This window comes from Crocuta crocuta, unplaced genomic scaffold (assembly GCF_008692635.1).
Source record: "Crocuta crocuta isolate KB4526 unplaced genomic scaffold, BGI_CrCroc_1.0 scaffold186, whole genome shotgun sequence".
NCBI lineage: Eukaryota > Metazoa > Chordata > Mammalia > Carnivora > Hyaenidae > Crocuta > Crocuta crocuta.
The window spans coordinates 1238282-1261489 of record NW_027551569.1 but is presented as its reverse complement, the minus strand read 5'-3'; the positions used below and the strand labels follow the sequence as shown (position 1 = coordinate 1261489).

The 23208-nt window shown below is 41.0% G+C and overlaps 1 protein-coding gene across 2 annotated transcripts in view; it reads left to right on the top strand.

Moving 5' to 3' along the window:
• Positions 1–23208, top strand: part of TSHR (thyroid stimulating hormone receptor) — a 156842-nt gene that overhangs the window by 106925 nt on the left and 26709 nt on the right. For both annotated transcript variants that reach the window (XM_077750708.1, XM_077750709.1), the window contains exons 4-7: positions 6144–6218; positions 8978–9052; positions 10525–10602; positions 13640–13708. In XM_077750708.1, the coding sequence (XP_077606834.1) occupies positions 6144–6218; positions 8978–9052; positions 10525–10602; positions 13640–13708 (297 nt within the window). The remainder of the gene's footprint in view (positions 1–6143; positions 6219–8977; positions 9053–10524; positions 10603–13639; positions 13709–23208) is intronic.

Below are 23208 nucleotides of genomic sequence, written 5' to 3'. Positions count from 1 at the left end.
TTTTTTTTTTTTTTTTTTTTTTTTTTTTTTTTTTTTTTTTTGAGAGATAGAGCACAAATGAGCCAGGGAGAAGGGCAAAGTGAGAGAGAGAAGGAATCTTAATCTCCATGCTAAACATGGAGTCTGACATGGGGCTTGATCTCATGATCATGATCCTGAGATCATGGACCCTTAACTGACTGAGCCACCCCGGTGCCCCTGAATTTGTATTTCGTCAGAGTAACCATGCCAGCTGGGGCAGCTTGTCTGGTCTGCAGATACCTGATTCCAGCTCAGTGTCCAGGCTCCTGCAAGCCTGAAGCTGTCTCGTCTCCCGTGGCCCCCTCTCACTTTGCAGGTGAAATGCCAAGTCAGTTTCATTAGTAGCGTCAGTCTGTTTCCCAGTTTAGTATGCTTTCTACTCATCAAATGGGGGGGGAGGGGTGCTGAGGGTGTGGACAAATATCTCTAAGGCTAAGGACTCAAATGTCATGATCTAATGGCTGTTAAGCAGTTGAGAAGGAAGCAGAGGCACAGGACAATGGAAGGAAATAAGTAATCGGAACGTTCCTTAATAGTAGGATTTAAGCCTTCATTTCTCTTCCTTTGCCTCTCTCTCCCCAACCTGGGAACTCTCTTCTGTCACTTTGCTGATGCCCCACGCTGTCTGGGGTGTACGCTGGCAGATTAAATGCCTGCCTCAATGCCGGCTCTTTTGAACAAGCCAATTTCTCTCTTCTTCACTCTTACTAAGAATGAACAAATGTTTCTCCGAAGAAAAAGCCCAGAATCTAGTCAGATGATTAAATAAACCTAATGTATGCTCAACTACTGATCTGCTGGTTTGTGAAAACAAGGCACACAGGGCATCACTATTAACACTGGTCATTTAAGTGTCCATTTTATTTGAAATCCAATGAAGGGAAACAAAACAATAAGGACTATCTTATTTCTTTTTAGTTCTGCTAGATGGTCTCCTTTAAACACCATTTTAAAAATAATAAATAAAGCAGTTTTTGGAGTTAAAAGTCCTAGGATAAGACCCAGGATTGCCTCTGTGTAACAGACCAGTCACCTACTCTTGCTGAATGTGTCTTCGTTGTTTTGTCTGAAAAATGAAGATGACTGTTACCTGCTTCATAGAAGTCAGCACCCCCACCCCCTCGCTGGTAGAACTATCTTGAGTGATCAGTATACCCAGTCCTGTCTTACCCTTTAAATCTCCAAGCCTGGCCCTTTCTAATCAATAAGCTTCAAGATCCTCAAATATTTCTCTTCACATCTAAAAAGCCGCACTCTGTAGAAGAGCGTATTTGAAGATTTAAGCAGACAATCTGGCACTGCATATATATTTTTAAAACCTTTATACAGATATGCATTCCTTTGCTTTCTTTTTAAGTTGGGGAATTTTTTATGCCTTCTTTTTAAGTTTGTTTATTAATTTTGATAGAGACTGAGAGAGAGGTAGAATCCCAAGCAGGCTCAGCATAGAGCCTGACTTGAGGCTCCGACTCACCAAACTGAGAGGTTATGACCTGAACCAAAATCAAGAGTTGGACCCTTAACCAACCGAGCCACCAGGTGCCTCTTATTTTTTAATTTTAAACATGATAAAATAAGTGAAAATTACACATTCCTAAGCTTCCAGACCTATCTACCAGAGATGACCACAATTAACACTGTGCTCTGTGCTTAAAGAATTTTATTTATGCTTATTGTATTCTTTTGGGCAGGCTAATTACTGTAAGAAATAGACAAAAATAAAAATATGTAACAGCCCCATGATAAGTGTCCCTGCTCCCGGGACAGGGCTGGGTGAAGGAGTGGGTGTGTGGTCAGCTCTCCTCCATGCGGTCACCCAGGGACCCGGGCACCTGCCACTGCCAGCTCTTGTCCAGACTCGCTCTGGACCTACCCCAACCTGCTGTGCCACAATGCCATACGTGTTTTCTTTCTCTTGGGGTCCCCAGCTTCCTGGCAACATAGCAGCTTCCTACACTCTTCAGCTAATAATTGCTCTTAACACAAAGTTGTGTGATTCAAGTTCACCCTCTCATGCATGCTTGGAACTCATTCAAATTCAGACTCCTCTTTCACCTCCTTGCTCTTATCAGAGGCTCATGAGTGCTTACCTCCACTCCTCTCTGCTTTCGGTCATTGAAAAGGTAATACCAGCTGCATCCGCTTCTCACATATGTCTCCATTTAGCTAAGCTGGCAGTTCGTGCCCCTCCCCCTTCTGTGCTGCAGGAGGGTTTTTATTTTTTCTATTTTTGAAAATAACTGACATGTAACACTGTGTAAGGTGAAGGTGTACGATGTGTTGATTGGACCCACTTATTTATTGCAAAATGATTACCACCATAGCATTAGCTAACACATCCATCCTGTCACATAATAGCCATTTCTTTTTTGTGGCGATGACATTTAAGATCTCTCTTGGCAACTTTCAAGTATATTCCCATGCTGTCCATTAGATCCCTAGAACTTGTTAATCTTGTAAATAGATGTACGCTTTGTCCAGTATCTCCCCATCCTTCCTCAGCCCCTTTTAGCACCACTCTACTCTCTGTTTATCTGAGTTTGGCTTTTTTACTTTTATTGTTTAAGTTCATTTATTTGAGAGAGAGAGAGAGAAAGAGAAAAAGAGAGAGAACAAGTGGGAGAGGGGCAGAGAGCAGAGAGACAGAGAATCCCAAGCCTGCTCCACGCTGCCAGCACAGAGCCAAACGTGGGACTTGATGTCACGAACCTGGAGATCATGACCTGAGCCAAAATCAAGAAGTCAGTTGCTTACCAGATAGAGCTACCCAGGCACCCCTGAATTCGGCTTTTTTTATATTCCACATATAAGCGAACTCAGTATCTATTTATCTTTCTCTCAGCCAAGATTTTATTTTTTTAAGTTACTTGTGAGCATGAGCAGCTGATTGTCTTCTTACCTCAGAAAGTGGCTTCTTTCCTTTGATGTTTTCTGGAGGCAACTCTTGTCTGTCTTTCCCTTTTTGTACTCTTTGATTTCTTCTAAGAAATCCACCTCTCGTGTGTCTGTCTCCCCATCTCTCCATGCAGCCTCTCCCACCTCCTTCTGCCTTGAGTGCCGCCGTGTAGGCTCAGCCTCGTTTAACCAGCTGGGAGCCACAGCGGTTTCTCCTTTCTCTATCTCTACCCCTAAAGCTGCTTCAGCTGGTGCCTTGCACTGTGACACTCCCTTGGGCCGCCCACTCAAGTCTGGCTTGTCCAACAATACTCTCTCATGGAGGAGTTTTCCAGACTGCAAACCACACTCAGACAGTTTCCAAACTCTCCTAACTAGTTTATGTTTGACCAACAACAGTTTGAACCCTTCCCCCCAAATGGAAAGCTCTGGCAAGGAGCTTATTGCCCACCAGACACACACACACACACACACACACACACACACACACACACACAGAGAGAGAGAGAGAGAGAGAGAGAGACCGCGTGCACTTCAACTTGGAAGCATCTAACATATCTTTTAGAGGGACAAGGTGGGACAGCTATGCAATTGTGCAAGATGGTAGCCAAGCATCCCAGTTTACCCAGGACAAACAGAGCTCCAGAAACACAGGGATTTTAGTTTCAAACCAGGACAAAATTTTAAATGTGCTTAAAAGTAGCTCTTACTGGGGACACCTGGGTGGCTCGTTTGGTTAAGCCTCCAACTCTTGATTTCGGTTCAGAACATGACCTCTTGGTTCCTGTGTTCGAGCCCTGCATTAAGCTCCCTGCTGGCAGTTTGGAACCTACTTTGGATTCTCTCTCTCTGTCTCTCTGTCTCTCTCTCTCTGCCCCTCCCCAGATCACACTCTCTCTCTCTCAAAATAAATAAACTTTTTACAAGATAATTAATAAAGTGGTTCTTTCTGGAGCACTTGGGTGGCTTAGTCAGTTGAACATCCGACTTTGGCTCTGGTCATGATCTTGCAATTCTGTGAGTTTGAGCTCCACATGGGGCTCACCGCTGTCAGTGCCGAGCCCTGCTTCAGATGCTCTAGCCCCCTTCTCTCTCCTCCCCCACCAACATGTGCTCTTTCAAAAATAAAAAAATATATATTTAAAAAGAAATAGGGGCACATGGGTGGCTTCATCAGTTAAGCATCTGCCTTCGGCTAGGGTCATAGTCTCATGATCCGTGAGCTCAAGCCCCACACTGTCAGTGCAGAGCCTGCTTGGGATTCTCTCTGCCCCTCCCCCAAGCAAGTGCTCTCTTGCTCTCTCACTCTCTCTCGGAGTGAATAAATAAACTAAAATTGTTTTAAATAGATAAAGTGGTTCTTTCCAGTAGGATCAGGATCTTGATTTTGGGGTGAGGGGTTCTAAGAGTTTTGGGATATAAAGTATTGATGCTTTCTGTTGAAGCATTGATGTGTCTTTCAAGAAGTTCCAGTAATGACCAATAAAGTTATCTGGCTCTGCAAAAATTATGCTAATGAATACCATGGACCAGTAAGTTTATCTTAATAAGACAGTAAGCTGAGGTGGGGTGAGGGTTGGGTAGATGGCTTCTGTTCAGAGTTAATTCTACCCTCTCTTTCCCAAGGTCTGTTTCACACTCAACATCCTTAGTGAAATACCAAGCCTAGTGTTTTGTTGTTGTTTTCCTTTAATTTTGTATGAACACTGCAACACCTCCAACCTCAAGTCTCTGATGTCTTTCTAACTTTCAGTTCATTCAGGAGAATAACATAGTAAAAGCCTTCACTGTGTGCCCTGCAACTTGTCAAACCCCTTGTAGACATTATTTAACTTTCACAGGAGTCTTCTTAAAAAATTGTGCTATTATTATCCCTATTTTATAGATGGGGAAACTATGGTTCAAAAAGATCAAGGCACTTGCCCAAGGTTATGTAGCCAGAAAAAAGAGGCAGAGTCAACATCTGATCTGAGTTCCATCCGGCCACTCAGCAATAAGAAGGAGCAAACCACTGACATATGTTACAATGTGTATGAACTTCACAACACCATGCTAAGTGAAAGAAGCCAGATACAGAAGACTACATATGTATAATTTCATTTATATGAAACATCCAGATAGGGGAAATTTTGAGGTAGAAAGCAGATCAGTGATTCCTAGTCATGGAACACAGGGTAGGCATTAACTACAAATGGGCATACAGTCATTTGTCATTTGTCATTTAGAACAGAAATGTTCTAAAATCAGGGTGTGATGATGATTGCACAATTATATAAATTTCCTAAACTTTACCTAATTGCATGCCTGCAACACATGAATTTTATGAAAATTCTTCTTCAGTACAATTGTTTTTAAAAAGTCCAGGCCATATCCTAGGTTGTAACTCTACCAGTGGGTGTTCTGGTTATTCCTTCTAGTTGTTTCCAGCAACGAGTAGATGAAGGTTCCTTCAGGTGCCTTGGGTGCCGTCCCTTAGGGGGAAGGATTCAGGTCATACTGGGTTCTTCTGTCCTCTTCATATAAGCATAGGGAGTGCCTTTAAATTCTTTCAACCAATACACATGTGTTGAATACATTTAATTTTATGAATGAGAACCTATTGCTAACAGTCATGAATTTCACTAATGCTAACTGTGCATTTTAATTGGCATGTATATAAACCTAAGTATGTGAGTTACAGACAGATGATATCACACATGTGCTGACGTCTTAAATCACTGATATAGAAACAGAAACTCAAGTGAACTGTTAAGACACCACCTCCACTACCTCTGAAGTAGGCACTGACAGAGGAAGCTCACTGCTCCTACTGCCTCGCTGTCATCCACCATTCAGTCCGTTCAACTTCCCAGTCCAAGGCCAGGAGATGTGCTGTTAATTATAAAGATATCTGTCCTCCATGAGCAATGGAGTGGCTTTTCTATTTAAATATAAAAACGGGGGTGGGGTGGGGAGGTGAGACTGCAATTAAGAGAAAGGTCACCCATAAATTCAGATGGACTGAAACTAAGTGACGGAAACAACTGAATAGTCATTGTGTCCCTGGGAGGAGCCAGGAGGAGCTCATTGTTGATGGGACTGATTCGTGGCAGAGACAGTCCCTGGGGCACCGTGTAAATGCGTATTCTTCTCTTGAACATTTGTTAACCCTGATTCATATTGCTTTGTCTTTGATAAGACCAGAAATGGATGTTTTATGGTGAATGTGTTTCTTATCACTCTTACAGAGAGATTCGGAATACCAGAAGCTTAACTTACATAGACCCTGGTGCCCTCAAAGAGCTCCCCCTCCTGAAGTTCCTGTAAGTAGTAACTTCAATCCCATCCTACCCTCGACCTTTTTTTTTTTTTTTTTTTTTTTTGAGAGAATTATAATGCTGTTGTCAGCCAGGAGTCTCCCTAGGATGCGGTGGGGCAGGGTCATTTCACTGGTATGTGGCCCGAGACAAATCACATTCTGTGATTTATTCCCCACCCTTTCCCATCAGGGAAGGTATCAGGTGAAATGATCCACATTGGAAAAAAACTACTTAGAAGTCAGCACATAATGCTGGGACCAAGAGACTTAATCCAAGAGACATGAGGGAGAAAACACCCTTTAAATGGAGTGTAACAGAACAAAACAAAACAAAATACTCTGAGAGGCCATTGGTCACTTTTCTTAGGAAATGGGTATCACAAGGTGATATCACAAGTGACTGTTACAGAGGAAAAAAAGCCACAAAAGGCAAAATCCAATCTCTTGGGGGTTGGGGGGACAAAAATGGAAGAGACAACACTATTGCTTTCCTTTGGTGACACTTATGAGCCAGCTGTAACCTATTTGAGAGCAGGGACCACAGCACTTTCTCTCTCTATTGCATCTTTACTGCCTAGCACAGAGCAGTTACTCAATAAAAATGTGTTCGATGGATGTGTATGTGGGGACTCAGGTCCTCTAGGCACCAGCTGGAAAAACCCCTGCCTTGTTCCCTTCATCCCTGCTCACATGCATGGTAAAAGATTAGAACACAAAAACATGAGGGGAAAAAATTTAAATCAACCGTAATCCTAATACTGAGAAATAATCACAATTAACATATTAATTTGTTTCCATCTAGGGCTTTTAAATAAAAGTCTAGATCCATAAATATTTTATGAATTAAGTCTTTAAAGATGAATTGAAGTTATCCAGGAAAAGAAGGGGGAGACATAGCGAAAAAATACAAGTTGATGGAATAGCATGTTAAAGACACAAACGTATGGAACCATGTGGCTAATTTGGGACCTAACAATTGTTCAGTATTGAAGAGGTGGGAGTGAGAGATGCAGAGACAATAGAGAAAAACAGCGATGGAAGATGTGGCTGGAGGCGTATCTGGGGAGTAATAAAAACTTATGGGACAAGGCAATCACTCTTGTATGGACATTGAGTTTTAATCGATCAATAATTCTCTGCTACGCTGATCCCTCAGTAAGTGCGGGGCTCTGTGGAACATGTAGGATAATAAAACATTGTCCTTAAGCTCCAAGAAGCTTACAATCTGGTTGGGAAGATATTGTATATAAAACCAAAAAATTCCTCTCCTGCTGGAGAATAATGGTAGGTGATAAATGAGAGGTATAGGTAATTATTTGGGGTACAGGTAATTAGAGGACACATCAAAAAGAGATGGACTTGTTTGGGGTTTGAAGAAACAAGACATTCTGGTCCTAATCTTGCGTTTTCAGCCCCACTGTATGGTCCCCGCCTTAACTCCAGAGCCTTCCCCCCACCACACTATTCCACACAGACCTCTATTGCAATTGACTAGTCTGTTTGTTGTTTGTTTATTGCTCTTCAAATATTCTTTACGGAATCTGAACTCTCTCTCCTTTGCTATCTAGAATATCCCATTTGCTCTCTGTGAGACCTCTGGCTCCTGTTTTCTTTTCAAATTTGTGCCTTTCACTCTAAAAAGAGACAGGTCATGGGGCACCTGGGTGGCTCAGTAGTTGAGCATCCAACTTGATTTCAGCTCAGGTCATGATCTCATGGTCATAGGATGGAGCCTCACATTGGGCTCTGTACTGAGCATGGAGCCTGCTTGGGGCTCACTCTCCCCCTCTCTCTCTGCTTCTCCCCTACTTGCTTATGAGTGCCCATACCCTCTCTTCGTCTCTCTGTCTCTGTCTCTCTGTCTCTCAAAATAAATAAATGAACTTAAAATAAAATAAAATAAAAGGAGTCAGGTCAGAATTTGGCTAAGAAGGTATATCAATGGAACTAGAATTTTTTCTCTGCTGGAAGACTTCCTTTAAAACTTTCTTGGTAGTTACCTAAGTCTCACCCCATGCCATGCCACACCTCTCAAAAAGATCTTCATTTCTACTACCTACATTGTAGTAGCTGCAACAAATATTAAAATAACCAAATCTGAGAGGCATCCAGGGCCTGAGAGTTGCTGTATTTGTGCTGTTTTATGTACATCATTTAATCTTGACATTTTTTCCCTAATGACACAAACTTTGGAAAGTGAAGACATTGTCATTGATTGATTGTATTCCTTGTCTAGACATATTTTCTAAATAGTGCTGCCGCCATGCTACTCCCAGGTGACTGCCATGGAAAAATCATTCTTGGCAAAGTAATGAACACAACATAATGTGAAGTTTGAAAGAGGAGCCTGGCTTGGAGTGGGGTCTTTCTACCCCCTCCTCCCCCTATTCTACTATCCCTCCCACAATGTTCTCCAGTTAAAACAGGGAAATGTCACACACACACATGCACACATGGAAAAGAAACCTGAATTCCTATTTCTAGGAATCCTACTTGGATTCCTTGGAAACAATCCTCATATTCTTCTACACAGGAAAAAATAATGTATTGACACTAGTGGACCAAATTAGATTCCCGTACCTTGCGGGAGAAACATCTCATCCAAGCTTTAGGACTTGCCTACAGTCACTCAGCTATTGAATGAAAGATTTGATTCTAGTCTGATTTCAGAACCCATGCTTTCAGTTATTATACTCTTCTGCTTCCTATGTGTTGATTTTCTTACCTTATTTCTGTTCTCTTCTTCTCTTTTATGCACTTTAGTGGCATTTTCAACACTGGCCTTGGAATATTCCCCGACCTGACCAAAGTTTATTCCACTGATGTATTCTTTATACTGTAAGTATGCACACATGCACTATTTGGCAGTATTTTGTCACTGACAAGAAGTGGGATGCAGTCATCGGGGTTGGTTGAAACCAAAGTGAAGCAATTGTCTCAAGGGGAAGAGTGATCAGCTGTTACAAATGCACTGGTGGATGAAGCAAGGCAGGGACTGAGAACTGACCGTTGGGTGTAGTAATATGGCCAAGGGACTCTGACAAGAGCAGTTGCAATGGAGCTCCAGGGTGCAGTCTGGTCAGAGTTGGCTCAAGAAAGAATCAGAATGGAAATACATAGAGAGTGACCATAACAAACTCTTCTGAGAAGTTTTACTGTTAAAAAAAGAGCAGAAAATATCTCAGTAGTTAAAGGATACTGGGTCAGGAGAAAAGGCTTCTTTTTGTTGTTATTGTTTGATGGGACAAATTATGGAATGCTTGATGGGAGGATTGAATAGAAGGGAAATTTGATGGTTATGATGATATCTTATTTTCCACATAGTTAGTCTTTAATAGCTTTTCAAACACTTTCCCAGGCATTATGTTTGCTTCTCTCAACCACTTTGTAAGATATAAAAGAAATTATAATTTTTTTCCATTCTACAAATGAAGAAACTAAGGAATAGAAAACCAAAGTGATTTTGTCTGAGCAGAGTCACAAGGAGTAGTAGCTAGGGGTGTTAAAACTGCTTCCTGTGACTTCTGATTGGTGGCCATGTGCCTGCCCTTTTCCAAAACCTGTGACACAGTCAAGTGTCTTACCTAGTTGTATAGAAGTAAAAGGACTTACGCAGAGTTACAGGTTGAGTCTGCATTACAGAGTCAGCAAAATGTAGAGTGATAGGATCTTGCTAGAAAAAAAGTGACCACACTCCTTTGCTGCAGAAGAGCTCAGTTCAAAATGTAGGCAGTCTTCTAGCAACTAGACTGGCACAGAAATGTTCTCCAGAAGCATCTTCCTGGCAGTGTTTTGCAAAAAGAGGACACTTTGGCAATATTCATCAAAAGAAATCCATTGATCTCATTCTACCAACCCTTTTTAGAGGTTCCATACACTTAGAAAATTCTAGTTGCTATGGTCAAAGTATTGGTTTACAAGAAGACTCTAAGATCCATTTGCTTCCCTTGCAAATGAGGATTAAGTCAGGCACCTCAGCCCACACTCAAAGCTGACTTGCTTCCTGCACACTTGGGGCTGTGAGTGCATGTCCACCTAGCACAGCTCTAACCACCTCCCTGGACCTCTAGCCACCAGCAGCTAAGAAATGTCAGTGAAACTTAAAAAGAAACAAGATTGAATTGTGTCAGGTGATTTATTTGAGAGCATAGGTGGAGCAAGAGCCCAGCTCCAGAAGGAAACCATGTGGTTTTTTTTGTTTTTTTTTACCGAGCNAGAGCATAGGTGGAGCAAGAGCCCAGCTCCAGAAGGAAACCATGTGTTTTTTTTTTGTTTTTTTTTTACCGAGCTTCTTTCCCCCTCTCTTGCAGTGAAATTACAGACAACCCCTACATGACCTCCATCCCTGCAAATGCTTTTCAGGGACTGTGCAATGAAACCTTGACACTGTGAGTATTGTCAGTTCTCCTCCTGCCACCATGGGATTTTTATTTGGACCATTGTCATATTGTCATAGACCATCCAAGAAATCTGCTATAGGATGTGCTGTATCATCTACTAAAGTAGCTAAATAAGAGGACTGCCTTATGGTATGGTGCTCTGTAGGTGACAAAATGGTTTAGGTAACAAGACAAGTATTCTCTTCTAGAAATGGTCTCTAACGGTCTGTAGAAGACCATTTATGTTTTACAGACCACATGGCCTTTGTGACAACTGAAAAAGGCAGCCATACACAATACAAAAACTAGTGAGCCGGTCTGTTCCAATAAAATTTTATTTACAAAAACAAGTACTGGACCAGATTTGACCACATTCCTTATAACATAAGTGTATTCTAGTATCCCCATTGTGTAGAGGAAGAACCTGGGCTTAGAGCAAATGGAAGTAACTTTTCCAAGGTCACTGAATTAGAAAATGGTGCCACTGAGGGCTTCTCGTGCTCTCTGTACTCACACTCAACTCGGTCATCACAACTGTTATGAAACTCCTATAAAGCCGTATTGAATAGAAAACAATGTTGCTCTACATCATTACTTTTCCAGAGTTTGAATGGGTCCTGCTCTTTAGATACAGGAGAAGTTTATAAAATATTCTAATCAAGAAGTCTAGCAGAGGTATAAAAGATAAGTTAATTCTCCAATTAAATTGGCAGAAAATTCCCTCTTTCATGAAATTAGCCGCATAAGAGAATTGAGGGCATCCAAAGCCTCCCTTCTCTCTAGCTTCAGCACCACTGCCCCAGCTCAGGCCTGGTGCCATTTTTGCCTGGATTGTTACCCAGCTCCCTGTATCTGGTCATGCGACAGTCCAGGGGTTCTTTATGATATACAAACTTGTTTGGATTATTACCCAGCAAAATTGATCAAAGCATCCCCGCCACTATTGTATGGGGCTGCTTCCAAGCCATTCTAAGCCTATCAGTCTAGGCCCTGTGAAGCTATCTCAACCTCTGGGACTCTATCCACAGTGGAACATTTCAGTTCATCCTTCTTGAAGCAAGGAGAGAGTTCTCTTGAAAACACAAGAAACTCCTCCTTGGCCACCATTTCATTTGACAACACAGCAAAGACTTGGAGTCTTTGCTCAGTCCCAAACCTCAAGTAAAGGTTTCCATTGTACCACTTACCACTCATTGTATGTAAACTACTTTCTCAATTTCTTTATAGAAGGTAATCTTCAACTTTTGGGTTTTTTTTCTAAGGACCTCATATCCCAAGCAGCCCTCTCAAGTGAATGCTGCTGGTTGTCCCACTGAGCACAGGACCCAGTTTGTGTCTCGTAAACATCCAACTAAGGGAATCTCATGCTTCCTGAAATCTAGTATGGGATGGGTTGCCCATTATCTTTTCAGATGATTATTTTTACATTCCTAAAAAAGTTCTTGAAGCTCATGCTCAAAAAAGTATGAAAGGGTATGTGTCCAACAGCAGAATTCATATGCATATTCCTGTTAAGATACAGTTTCAGAGTTTACAATCTTTTTTTCACTATTTTTTTCTTCCTTCATTATTTTCCCTTTTTAAAGCCTATTTGTCCAATAAGAGTTTTATTTAATCCTGAAATGTAATTCCAACAAAGAATATTTTCATTGTCTAAAGATCTCAATAAAGTTTGGGAGAACAGAAACCTCAAACTTATGACTCTCACATATATATAAAAGAATTCTAGTTCAAAAAAGAAATTAACTGATCAGAGCTTTCTTCAGCCTCTGTGCCTAGCACCCGTGTGCATTACAATACTCACCCAGGACACATTAGTAGCTGGAATTAAACTCATTGTGTGATTATTTGAAACTAATCAAAAATAAAAACACAGATTACTCTCAGTTCTCCACAACTACATAGGATAAATTCAAGTTTTCAGGGTATTCCTTTTAACATGCTCATGTCATTAAGTGTCCCTCACTGATAAATATGTAGCTATTTGATCCTCCCAGCAACATTTTGGTCAGGTATTATTATCATATTTCTTACAGATAAGAAAACTGAGGACAATAGAGGTTGAGAAATTCTCAGGATCACGTATGATGAAGTGACAGGGCCAGATTGAATTCCAAATGTAGAGTCTCTTGTATGCTTCGTAATGTGTCACCAGAATTAACAGGTGTGGGTACAATGGTTTTCAGAATCCCCCTACAACTGCCACTAGTTGTACTTGACTGTGGTCATGGCTGCCTTCTCTTAGGGCATGCCAATAGCCCCTATTCATCCCTTTGGAGACCAGACCTCCCATGGCTAGGGCTCCTTTTCTTTTGGATAGGTAGGAGGAATCACTTTTTGAGGTCAGAAATCCTGATTCCACATCAATGTGTCTTTGGCAAGTCACTTCTGCCTCTCAGTAACTTGACTAGGAAATAGAGGAGCTGACATTTCAGTGCAACCCCTGGAATCACCACATAAGTTAATTAGTTGCAGAAGCATAGCAAGTTAAAACATTTACATTTCCACAAAAGGGCATGGTCTATCTATTTTCTTAGATTTGTCTTTGAAGTTCAATTTGATTCAGCCTGAAACCATTAAGCATTTAATCTATGATAAGCCCTGAGGACAAAAATATGGATATAATACAAATGTGAAATAACATTTTAAATAGAAAAATATAAAGCCTATGCATTCAGATGAATAGTGTCTTTTAAAATTTTCCTCTTAGGAAACTGAAGTTATTCCTCCATTATTGACACTGACTTAACTATTACCTGAAACTTCATTTTTGAATATAGGTAGAACATTTAAAAATAAATCCTTAATGGTGTCAAATCTTTCCTCAAAGTGAAGCCACTTCTGAGAAACAGCTTGAAGTTACTGGGAGCTGTCTGGAGAATGGGAATCACCCTGGGAGATATTATTCTATGTCCCAAGCAAGATATACTGTAAAGTTTTCTTGTGGCATCTGAGAACCTTTATGCACATTTCTGATACCACAGAAATGAAGCCCAACCCTCACCTCTTATGGGTCACTGATTTCTCCTCTCTCTGTTGATTGTAGGAAACTATACAACAACGGCTTTACTTCAATCCAAGGACATGCTTTCAATGGCACAAAGCTGGATGCTGTGTAAGTCCAGGCTAATCATGGACACCACTGTTTTCCTTCATACTCCCACACCCATTCAATGGAGGATCAACCCATGAGTCAGCATTCTGTTAGAGATAGGTTCTACCAGACCGTTCCTCAACCCCAGAGTTAGGATGACCGAAACATGGAGATGATGTTAAAGAACTTAGCAAGAGCCAGGTTTAGTGTACACCTACGAATGACTATAATTCTACATCCTGAAGTTTTTTTCCTTGATAAAATGGAGAGCCATGATGTCATCTTCAGTTTCCTTGAGAGCTTGTTTGGAAGTTCTAGCAGGATTGTGCAGCTACCTGTAAACCCTTGACTGAAAAACTTGACTGAGGGAGGTCATCCTCTTCAAGCAAGTGCAGTTTCAGGAGGGATGCACATGGAGCAGTGAGGGAGGAGGGGGCCACCTGCCTAGCCAGCCAGATCAACTGACTCAACCCTGGTGATCAATGGGGTGACAGATGTCACATTGCCCTCACATTGCAGTTTTCTTATAGGGGTGTGTGTGTGTGTGCATGTAAATGTTCATCTATCTGTACATGAAGTAAAGAGTGTCTTTAAGTCCAAAGCTGTTCAGAAAGTAAGGTTTGTCTTTTTAGTGTTTTCTACCACTTTTCTGAAAGGTTTAGTTTTTATTTGATTCACTCAAAAATAGCTGAAAACCCATATATAACTTTTGCCTGTCCCCAAAATAAATAATGCCTAGAATTGGATGCTGGCCAAAAGACAGCTATTGAACTGGGCTTGTGTCTTTGTTGTACTTTTCCATCAGATCTTTAGGGCCCCCAGTATCTACACCAGGATATAAGTTGTGTCTCAGAGCTTGTGGACTGGCTCAGCCCTACTGATTTGTGTTCTAACCTAATGTCTAATAAATGATAAAATAGCTGTAGTGGAGTCTCCTTCCCACAGTGTGGTGGACTAGTTAATGTGTAGGGCCTTCCTACTACAAAACCACTAGATCATACATTTTTAAAAAATTATATTTTACGTCACTGCTCCAAGAGAGGGAAATAAACTAAGAAACCAGGAGCCGAAGCCAAAGTGGTGGGTGCTTACAGAAGGTGGACATCGCTAGCGGTGGCTGCCAACATCAGGGGTACCAAGATACTAGGCTTTGGTGCAGTGGGCAGGCAGGGAAACAAGGTAAACCAGAGACTCCCAGAGTAAGCCAGAGAACCTGGACCAGAGCTGGAGAGGCACCACCTTCTGACTCCCAGCAGAAATAAATGCAAACCTCGACAGAGGGGAAAAAAGGCCCCTAGTGCAGTGCAGGCCCCTAGATATTTTAAAGATAAAGATCAATCAGATATGTATGAGCTCACAACCAAAAATCACATATAGGAGGGAGGGCCTGGGTGTCTCAGTCAGTTAAACGTCTGACTCTTAATATCTGCTCACGTCATGGTCTCATGGTCATGAGATCAAGCCCTGTGTGGAGCTCTGTGCTGAGAGCGTGGAGCCTGCTTGGGATTCTCTCCAGCCCCCCGCCCCCCCCCCGGCTCTGCCTTTCCCTTGTTGCTCTCTTTCTCTCTCTGTGTCTCAAAATAAATAAGTAAAACATTTTTGTAATCACACATAGAAGAAAGAAAAACTCCCCATGGTAAGACTCAGCTGGAACAACAAATAACAGATTTTTGTGTTTATTTAATAACACATCACTGAGTATTTCTTTAACAATTATATTTTCCTCAATTCCAGAACTTCTATCCACTTTTTTAAAAACTTTGCCTGCTCATTTTTGACAGTCTTACTGCTTACTCATTTTTGTGATTCCATCTTTTTTTCCCTTTGACCACTTCATATGTAGTTGTTTTCTATTCAGGGAGTGATTGACGCAAAACCTGAAGGCCTATGGTTCTAGATCTGTTGTTATACAGTGCTTCTCAAACTTTCCTGAATGTGTAAGCCATCTGGAGGATCTTGTTAAAATGCAGAATCTGATTAAGTAGATCTGGGGTGGCCCCAGGACTCTGCATTTCTAACAAGCTCCCAGGTCATGATGCTGCTACTCAAGCATGGACCACATTCAAGCAGAGGAAGGTGAATGACCTGCATACTCATACGTAGGGGCCCTAGATGCAAACAAACAGACACATAAACAAACAAAACACATGCATATTAAGTGGTCTTGTTCTGACTTGGGAGTTAAGTGGTGAGTTCCGGTAGGATTCCATCTTTAAAGAATAAATGCTAATAGGTTTTAAAGTCATTAAACCCCAGCATGGCCTTCTGCGTTCTGTTTGAAGTGGGGGCTCACTCTTTGCCAGGCTTTTGGGTTTCCTCATGATCTTTATCAAATAGAGATTAGAGGGGTACCTGCATGGCTCAGTTGGCGAAGCATCAGACTCTCCATTTCAGCTGAGATCAGGCTTTCACAGATTGTGCAATCCTGCCCCGAGTAGGGCTCTGCACTGACAGTGTGGAGCCTGCTTGGGATTCTCTCTCTCCTTCTCTCTCTGCCCCTCCCCCACTCATCCTCACTCTCTCTCTCTTTCAAAATAAATAAAATAGAGATTAGAGTACTTTTCCATAAGTTGTCTCCTTAAGGTTATTAGTCATTTTTAAAAATACACAAATATAAAAGAAGGCTGAAAAGACTCAATAGAGTAACATGAATACTTATCCAGCAATTTTATTTTCAGTATTGGAAAGACCCTACTTCTGTCTTAACTTTATCACATAAATCTTAACATAATCCTTCATTTATTTTTCAATGTATTTATTGAACACCTACAATGAGCCAAGTACTATGCTGTTCACTGGTGACACAAAGATGAGGAAGAGCAATGTGCTCCCTGCCTACACTGAGCATGCATTCTCAGTGGTGTTGACTTGAGGGCAGCAATATTAAAGGTCTAAGTACATACAGTAGGAAGAAATGAGCCAAATCCAATATATGCATTTCAGACTGAGAATAACTGAACACTGGGGCACCTGGATGGCTCAGTCAGTTGAGCATCCAACTTCAGCTCAGGTCATGATCTCTTTGTGAGTTTGATCCCCACATCAAGCTCACTGCTGTCAATATGGAACCTGCTTTGGATCCTCTCTCTGCCCCTCCCCCCTCTCAAAAATAAATAAACATTTAAAAAACAGAAAATAACGAAACACTAAATATTTGATAACACTGGCATCCTAACTTGGAGATATAAGCATGATTTTTCCGAGATTTATCATGTGTTTTTTTAAAATTAGCATTCAACTTTAATATTATGCGAATCATCAAAGCAAACGTTTTTCTCTTTGAATCAACTATTCCCAGAAAGCCATGGCCTTAAGGGAAATAATCTTCCCAATTCAAATTTTCTGTGAATAAAGTGGAGAATTGGGACTTCTTAAAATAATGAAGACAATTTGAGATACATATGGTATAAAGATGTCAGAAGACTGTCACACCCATTCTAGACAGCAGGTGCATTAAGATGTTAGCATTAAGGCAACAGAGAACCACATTAGCAAGAGCAGGGGTAGGGACAGTGAAGACACTTTCAACCAGGGGACCAAAGGTCATAAGTCTTCTGAATTCAGTGTATCTAGCTGATTCTTTTCTGAACCAAAACTGCCTTTTCAGAATGCTGGATGAGATTTTAAAAAACCAGAAACCAACCTCAAATATGGGGTCATTTGTTCGTAAAAAAATTTATTTGTCATAAGCAAAAGATTTTAAAGCCCATGGTTAGGAGCTGTGCTTTAAATTATCTGCTCCTTTATCCTGCTCTATGTAGTCATTGACAGGTATCACTCCTCATCACTCTCAGCTATCATTTAAAATTTTTTTAATGTTTATTTATATCTGAGAGAGAGACGGAGACAGAGTGCAAGCAGAGGAGAGGCAGAGAAAGAGGAAGACACAGAATCCAAAGCAGTCTCTAGGCTCCGAGCTATCAGCAAAGAGCCCGACACAGGGCTTGAACCCGCAAACTGTGAGATCATGACCTGAGCTGAAGTCGGATGCTCAACCAACTGAGCTACCCAGGCACCCCTAAGCTATCATTTTTTAAGGACAAGATATGTGGTGTAAAATTCAGCCTTTCGGGTCTACACAGCATAGTTCTTAATACTGGCCAAAAATTGAAATCACCTGAAGAGACTTGGAAGCACTGACACCCAGGTTTTACCACCAAACATTCTTGTGTAACTGGTTTGGGTGTAGTCAGGGCACGGGCACTAAAAAAGCTCCCCAGGTGAGTCCAGTATAAAGCAAGAGTCAAGAACCACTGCCTCAGAAGATGTTGTCAGTCTTCTTGTCCAACAGTCACATTTGCATATGAAGGAAGTGAAGCCCAAAGTGAACAAACACGTGGCTTTTTTGGTTTTTTAACATGGCTTTTTAATCTTGATCAACCTAGCTGGTGGAGCCAAGCCAGAGCCAGGACCTGGATTCCCTGGTTCAAGACTCTTTTTCCTGGGCCCTCTGGGGATTCATCTTTGCTGACTTAGCAGCCACGACCAAGGCTTGGACATGCAACTCCTCTGGCTACTGTGGCTTGTCACTTAGCCCAGGAAAATGGGCTAAGAACACTAAGCTAAGAACACTTCTTAGCTCAGTCTATTACAGGCATGAAATACAGAAGCTGAAATATCTTGCAGCTAAGAAGAGTGCACTTGTGAAGGAAAAGAGGCCACTCAAGCCTCAGGCATAACCAGCAGAATTTTCAGAAAAGAGTCACCCCAAGCAATGGTGTTATTTCTCTGTGAGAACCTAGCTTTACCATGTTTACAATGCAGCAAGGTCACCAATTTGGCAAACTTCCAAATGAGGTCTGAGTGGGGACACCATGATGACAAATGGCTATCTGGTAAAATGTTATTCAATTCAAAGAACTGGGATTTGAAGTTAGGCCGTGTATGTTGACCATTTTGCTTCAATACATTTCATGCCTACTCATAAATGGCCTTTTGGTCATGTTTAGAGAACTCCACAAAGACTTCAAGAGATTTCCAAAGTGAATCTTCTGTAATCTGGAGACTGCTGTGCTACCTGAATCTCAGTGTAAGTGTAGCAGTATATTATTTTATAGCTTCGGTTATAAAATCAGCTGCAGAATATCAAAGGAGTTTAGAGACATTCTATTGAAAATATGGAAACACTAACAAGGGAGCAATAATTTCTAATCCAGATTCTCCCCAGCTCTTGTGGCATTTTCCAAACTATGTTCCTTGAATTCTCTTTCCAATGTAAACTAATGGATGTTACTTTTATTTTATTTTTTATTATTTTTATTGGAGAGAGAGAAAATGTGTGGGAGAGAGAGGCAGATGAAGAGAGAAAGTCTTAAGCAGTCTCTGTCCTCAGTGTGAAGCCCAATGCAGGGCTCAATCCCACGACCCTGGGATTATGACATGGGCTGAAATCAAGAGTCGGTCACTCAACCGACAGAGCCACCCAGGGGTCCCATGGATATTACTTTTAAAAAGCTATTCAAACTCTTATAAATTTCAACAAAATAATGGCAGACTTCTCAGGTCTTTTAACAGGACAAGATGAATTACTGATATCCAAGAAAGGAAGGCAGTATGTGGAGCTTCCCAGGGAGCTCTGCTTCCAGGAGCATCTCTCTGGACTGGTGTTCCACAGAACACTTCTGGGGAAATGCTACTCAAGGAGAATCTTTAGACATGCTACTTTGTTGAGTGGCAGATAAATTTAAGAAGGTTTATTTTAGAGGCAGCCTATGGAGAATCTAAGAGCCAGTTAAACCTATGAAGAGGCTGTATAAGAAGACTCTCTCTCCTTTCCCACCCTCTTTCTCCTCTGACTATGTCATGGGTGCTATGAGAGGCTTGGCTAATGGCAGAGAATTATAAAGTTGGGGACAATGGATTTTAATTCACTTGTTCCCTGAATTATAGTCTTTGGTAGTCACGGTAACTATTCCTTTAAACATGGGAAAGAAACCAGTGCACCATTTCACCATATTCTCTTGACGTTTTTATGTGAAATGTTAAAGGTTTTTGGAAGGATTTAACTAATGTGGGAAATATTTAAGTGAGAATCATTTGTTTATTGACTTTTAGAAATCTAGATCAGGGGCGCCTGGGTGGCTCAGTCGGTTGAGCATCTGACTTTGGCTCAGGTCAGATCTCATGGTTCGTGGGTTCAAGCCTCGCATCAGGCTCTGTGCTGACAGCTCAGAGCCTGGAGCCTGTTTCGAATTCTGTGTCTCCCTCTCTCTCTGCCCCTCCCCCACTCATGCTCTGTCTCTCTCTGTCTCAAAAATAAATAAAGTATTAAAAATATAGAAATCTAGATCAGAGATCAGCAAACATTTTTGGAAAGGGCAAGATGAATATTTCAGGGTTTGTGGGCCGTACGGTCTCAGTTGCACCTACTCAACTCTGCCATTATAGGGTAACAGCAGCCACACACAGTATATTAAAAAAATGAGCATGACTGTGTTCCAATAAAACTTTATTTACAAAAACAGGTGGCAGGCAAGATTTGACCAGATGATCGTAGTCTGTGGACCTCTGGTCTAGATGAGGATGACCATCGTGTGATAAAATGTAGTCTCCCAATCCCTGGTAAAGGTCAAAGGCAAGTATGGGATAAAGAGAAGTATCTGGACAAAAATATTTTAGGATTTAAAAGTTCAGATCCAATCATAATAGAAAACAAAGATCTTTTTTTCCAATTAGTATTTTGAATCCAAATTTGAAACTCTGTTATAAAACAGTGTTCTATCTATTCATCATTCTACCCTAAGTGTCTGATTCCTGGCTCATGTAAACTTTTTTTTTTTTTTTTTTTTCAGAGCTAAGCACTTCAGTGAAAGGTATCATGTAAATACAAGGTAAAACCAATATGATGATTGGGATAAGGTGATTTGGGACTACAGGAAGATAAGAGTTGAGCTGCAGATAGAGAAAACAGAGGTCAAGTTTCTAGAGTAATAATGAAATAGTATTCTCTGTGGTTTTAACATAGGGCTGTTGCCTCTGGTCTCAATGCTAATTTAAACTAATGTGAACACATCAATTATTCTATTTGTGTACAAACATTACACATAGCATGTTAGCAACTTGCTAAATTCTCCAGAAGTATGTTCAAGTATCTTTAGGTTCTAATTTAAACAATATGTCATTCTCTGAAAGACCAATGATTCCCCATAATTGGCCTCATGTCAATTTACTGAAATTAGCAGATTTAACTTCATTTAGACATTTTTTTAGTGGAATCAAAGAATGCAATTGCAGCCAAGTTGGACAAATTCCACATTAAGAACAAGCACGGATGCCTCAGCTGTAGTTGGATAATTAGTTAAAATTTCATGAAAATTATGACAGATGTGTAAAAGTACAGGGTCCTGTGATTTCATATGGAACCAAGCACACTGTCATCACTCAGATGTGAAATTAATAATAATACAAGCATCCCTTGCTCAGCAGAAGTTGAACTGCTCCCAGTTGTAAGTTAAGCCACACATTCATTCTTTGGAACTTTTCATCTTTTCCATCCTCTTTTTCCACACAATCTGGCATAGGGACATGTAACTTAATGTCTGATTCTCTCTGTATTGTATTTTCTATTGTCAAACTCTAGTAAATTAGCTACTATCTGACAGTAAACATTTGGGCAGGAAAAAAAATACCATGTTCATCTCTTAAGAACATACTGAAATGCAAATCATTATGAACAGAGAAGTCAACACAATTCATGTGCTAATGAGCATCACACATTAGCTGATTAGACACAAAAATACCACAGCTTGGAGCCCTGGGACAAGATGATGATAGAGAAGATTATGGGATTAAGCAGGCTATTATTTCTCATGGAGTATTTGAACGGCTTGTAGGATACACTCTAAAGCTGGCCTTTACCTCTGTCTAGTGAATGCTTTGAGCATTTTCTCACCTGTTACTGTTTACAGACAGATCTCCTGATTTCTGCTGCCAAAAGGATTTCCATGGAGCAGTGAGGGCTGAACAGGGGTGCCCTTTAATTCTTCCAAATAACCAGTGCTTATGATGGGGAAACATTACTCCTTACAGAAGTGTTCCCATGAGTCTCACCACGGAAACAGGTGCCAGCCCAACTTTCCCCTAAAGGGACTATGAAAATCCAGGCTAAATTTTCCATCTTGGAGCTGAAATGTATCCAGAACTCCTCAGAGAGCAAAGCTCCACAGCAACCACAGCTTTCCTTGCCACCGTGTCAACCTCCTCCCTCTGACATAGGTCACTTCCTCACCTAAACATAATATAGAGAGCACCCCTAGCTAGGAGTTACCCAGCAACCGGACATTCATTTATTCATTCAGCAGGTTTTTACTGAATGGCTGTTATGTGCCAAGAATAAGTCCAATGAAGAAGGATGTGAGCTATAATAGTGTAACTTCCATTCTATGTTAATAATTGGATGTTCTTTCCCAACTCATTCCTGACCATCCTCGTTTTTCTGACCACGTTGTTCCTCCTTAACTGTGAGATACAAGCAGTGTAAAACGTTGTACACACGTAGCAGTGTCTATATCATTTTTAAAGGAAATGCTAGTTCTTTTCCCATAAGCCTTTCACAGTATTTGTATTTAGAAATCCTGGCTTTCAAGAAATCTCTTCTTTCGACTCTGACTCCAAGACTTTATACTGTCTTTTAAGTTCATTTATGCCCACCATATTTTTGCAAAAAGGATTGCATACCCCACTCCTATAAAAGAATCATAATCTGGAATAGCTTACTCATATTGCATCCCAAGATTTGTGATTGATTTACCCAAGCTCATTTACAGAATGTGGATTCTAGGAGAATCAGCCTAAATCATGGTGAAGGCATAAGTCTAACTAGGCTGACATTCCCAGGTAACATTATATGATAAATGAGGATGATGAAAGCACTTTCTTCTTGGATATTAAGGGTTTTATAAATCTATGTCCACATCCCATTCTCTTAGCTTCAAATGGAAAGTAGGATCAGCAATCTAAACCCAAGGTAGAAAGCTTCATGGAATTATCACAATCTGTGATAATAAGGAAGCCCCTCAAAACACCTAGATGTGGACTAATTTTTTTTAATTTTTAAAAATCTTAATTTATTGTTGAGAGAGAGATAGAGAGTGAGCAGGGGAGGAGCGAGAGAGAGGGAGATACAGAATCCAAAGCAGGCTCCAGGCTCTGAGCTGTCAGCATAAGGCCCGACACAGGGCTCAAACTCATGAACTGTGAGATCATGCCCTGAGCCGAAGTCGGACGCTCAACCAACTGAGCCACCCAGGTGCCCCTAATAGTTTCATTTCTGAGCGAGCACCTAATTAACTCTAAGAGATAAAGTGCCCAACAACCCTGCTAGTTTTAGAGAACACAGCCTCCCCCAAGACAGTTCATCTCCGTTCAAGCTGGCTGCACCCTCTCTCCATTCTCTGTCTCCCCTCCTGGACTCTGGCTGGCTTTCCCAGTTTGAAATCTTCTGCAGCGTTTCTGGTAAACTGCAATGCTTATCAACCAGTCTCCTTATCCTTGGGGGCATATTGAATATCAGATGAAAACAC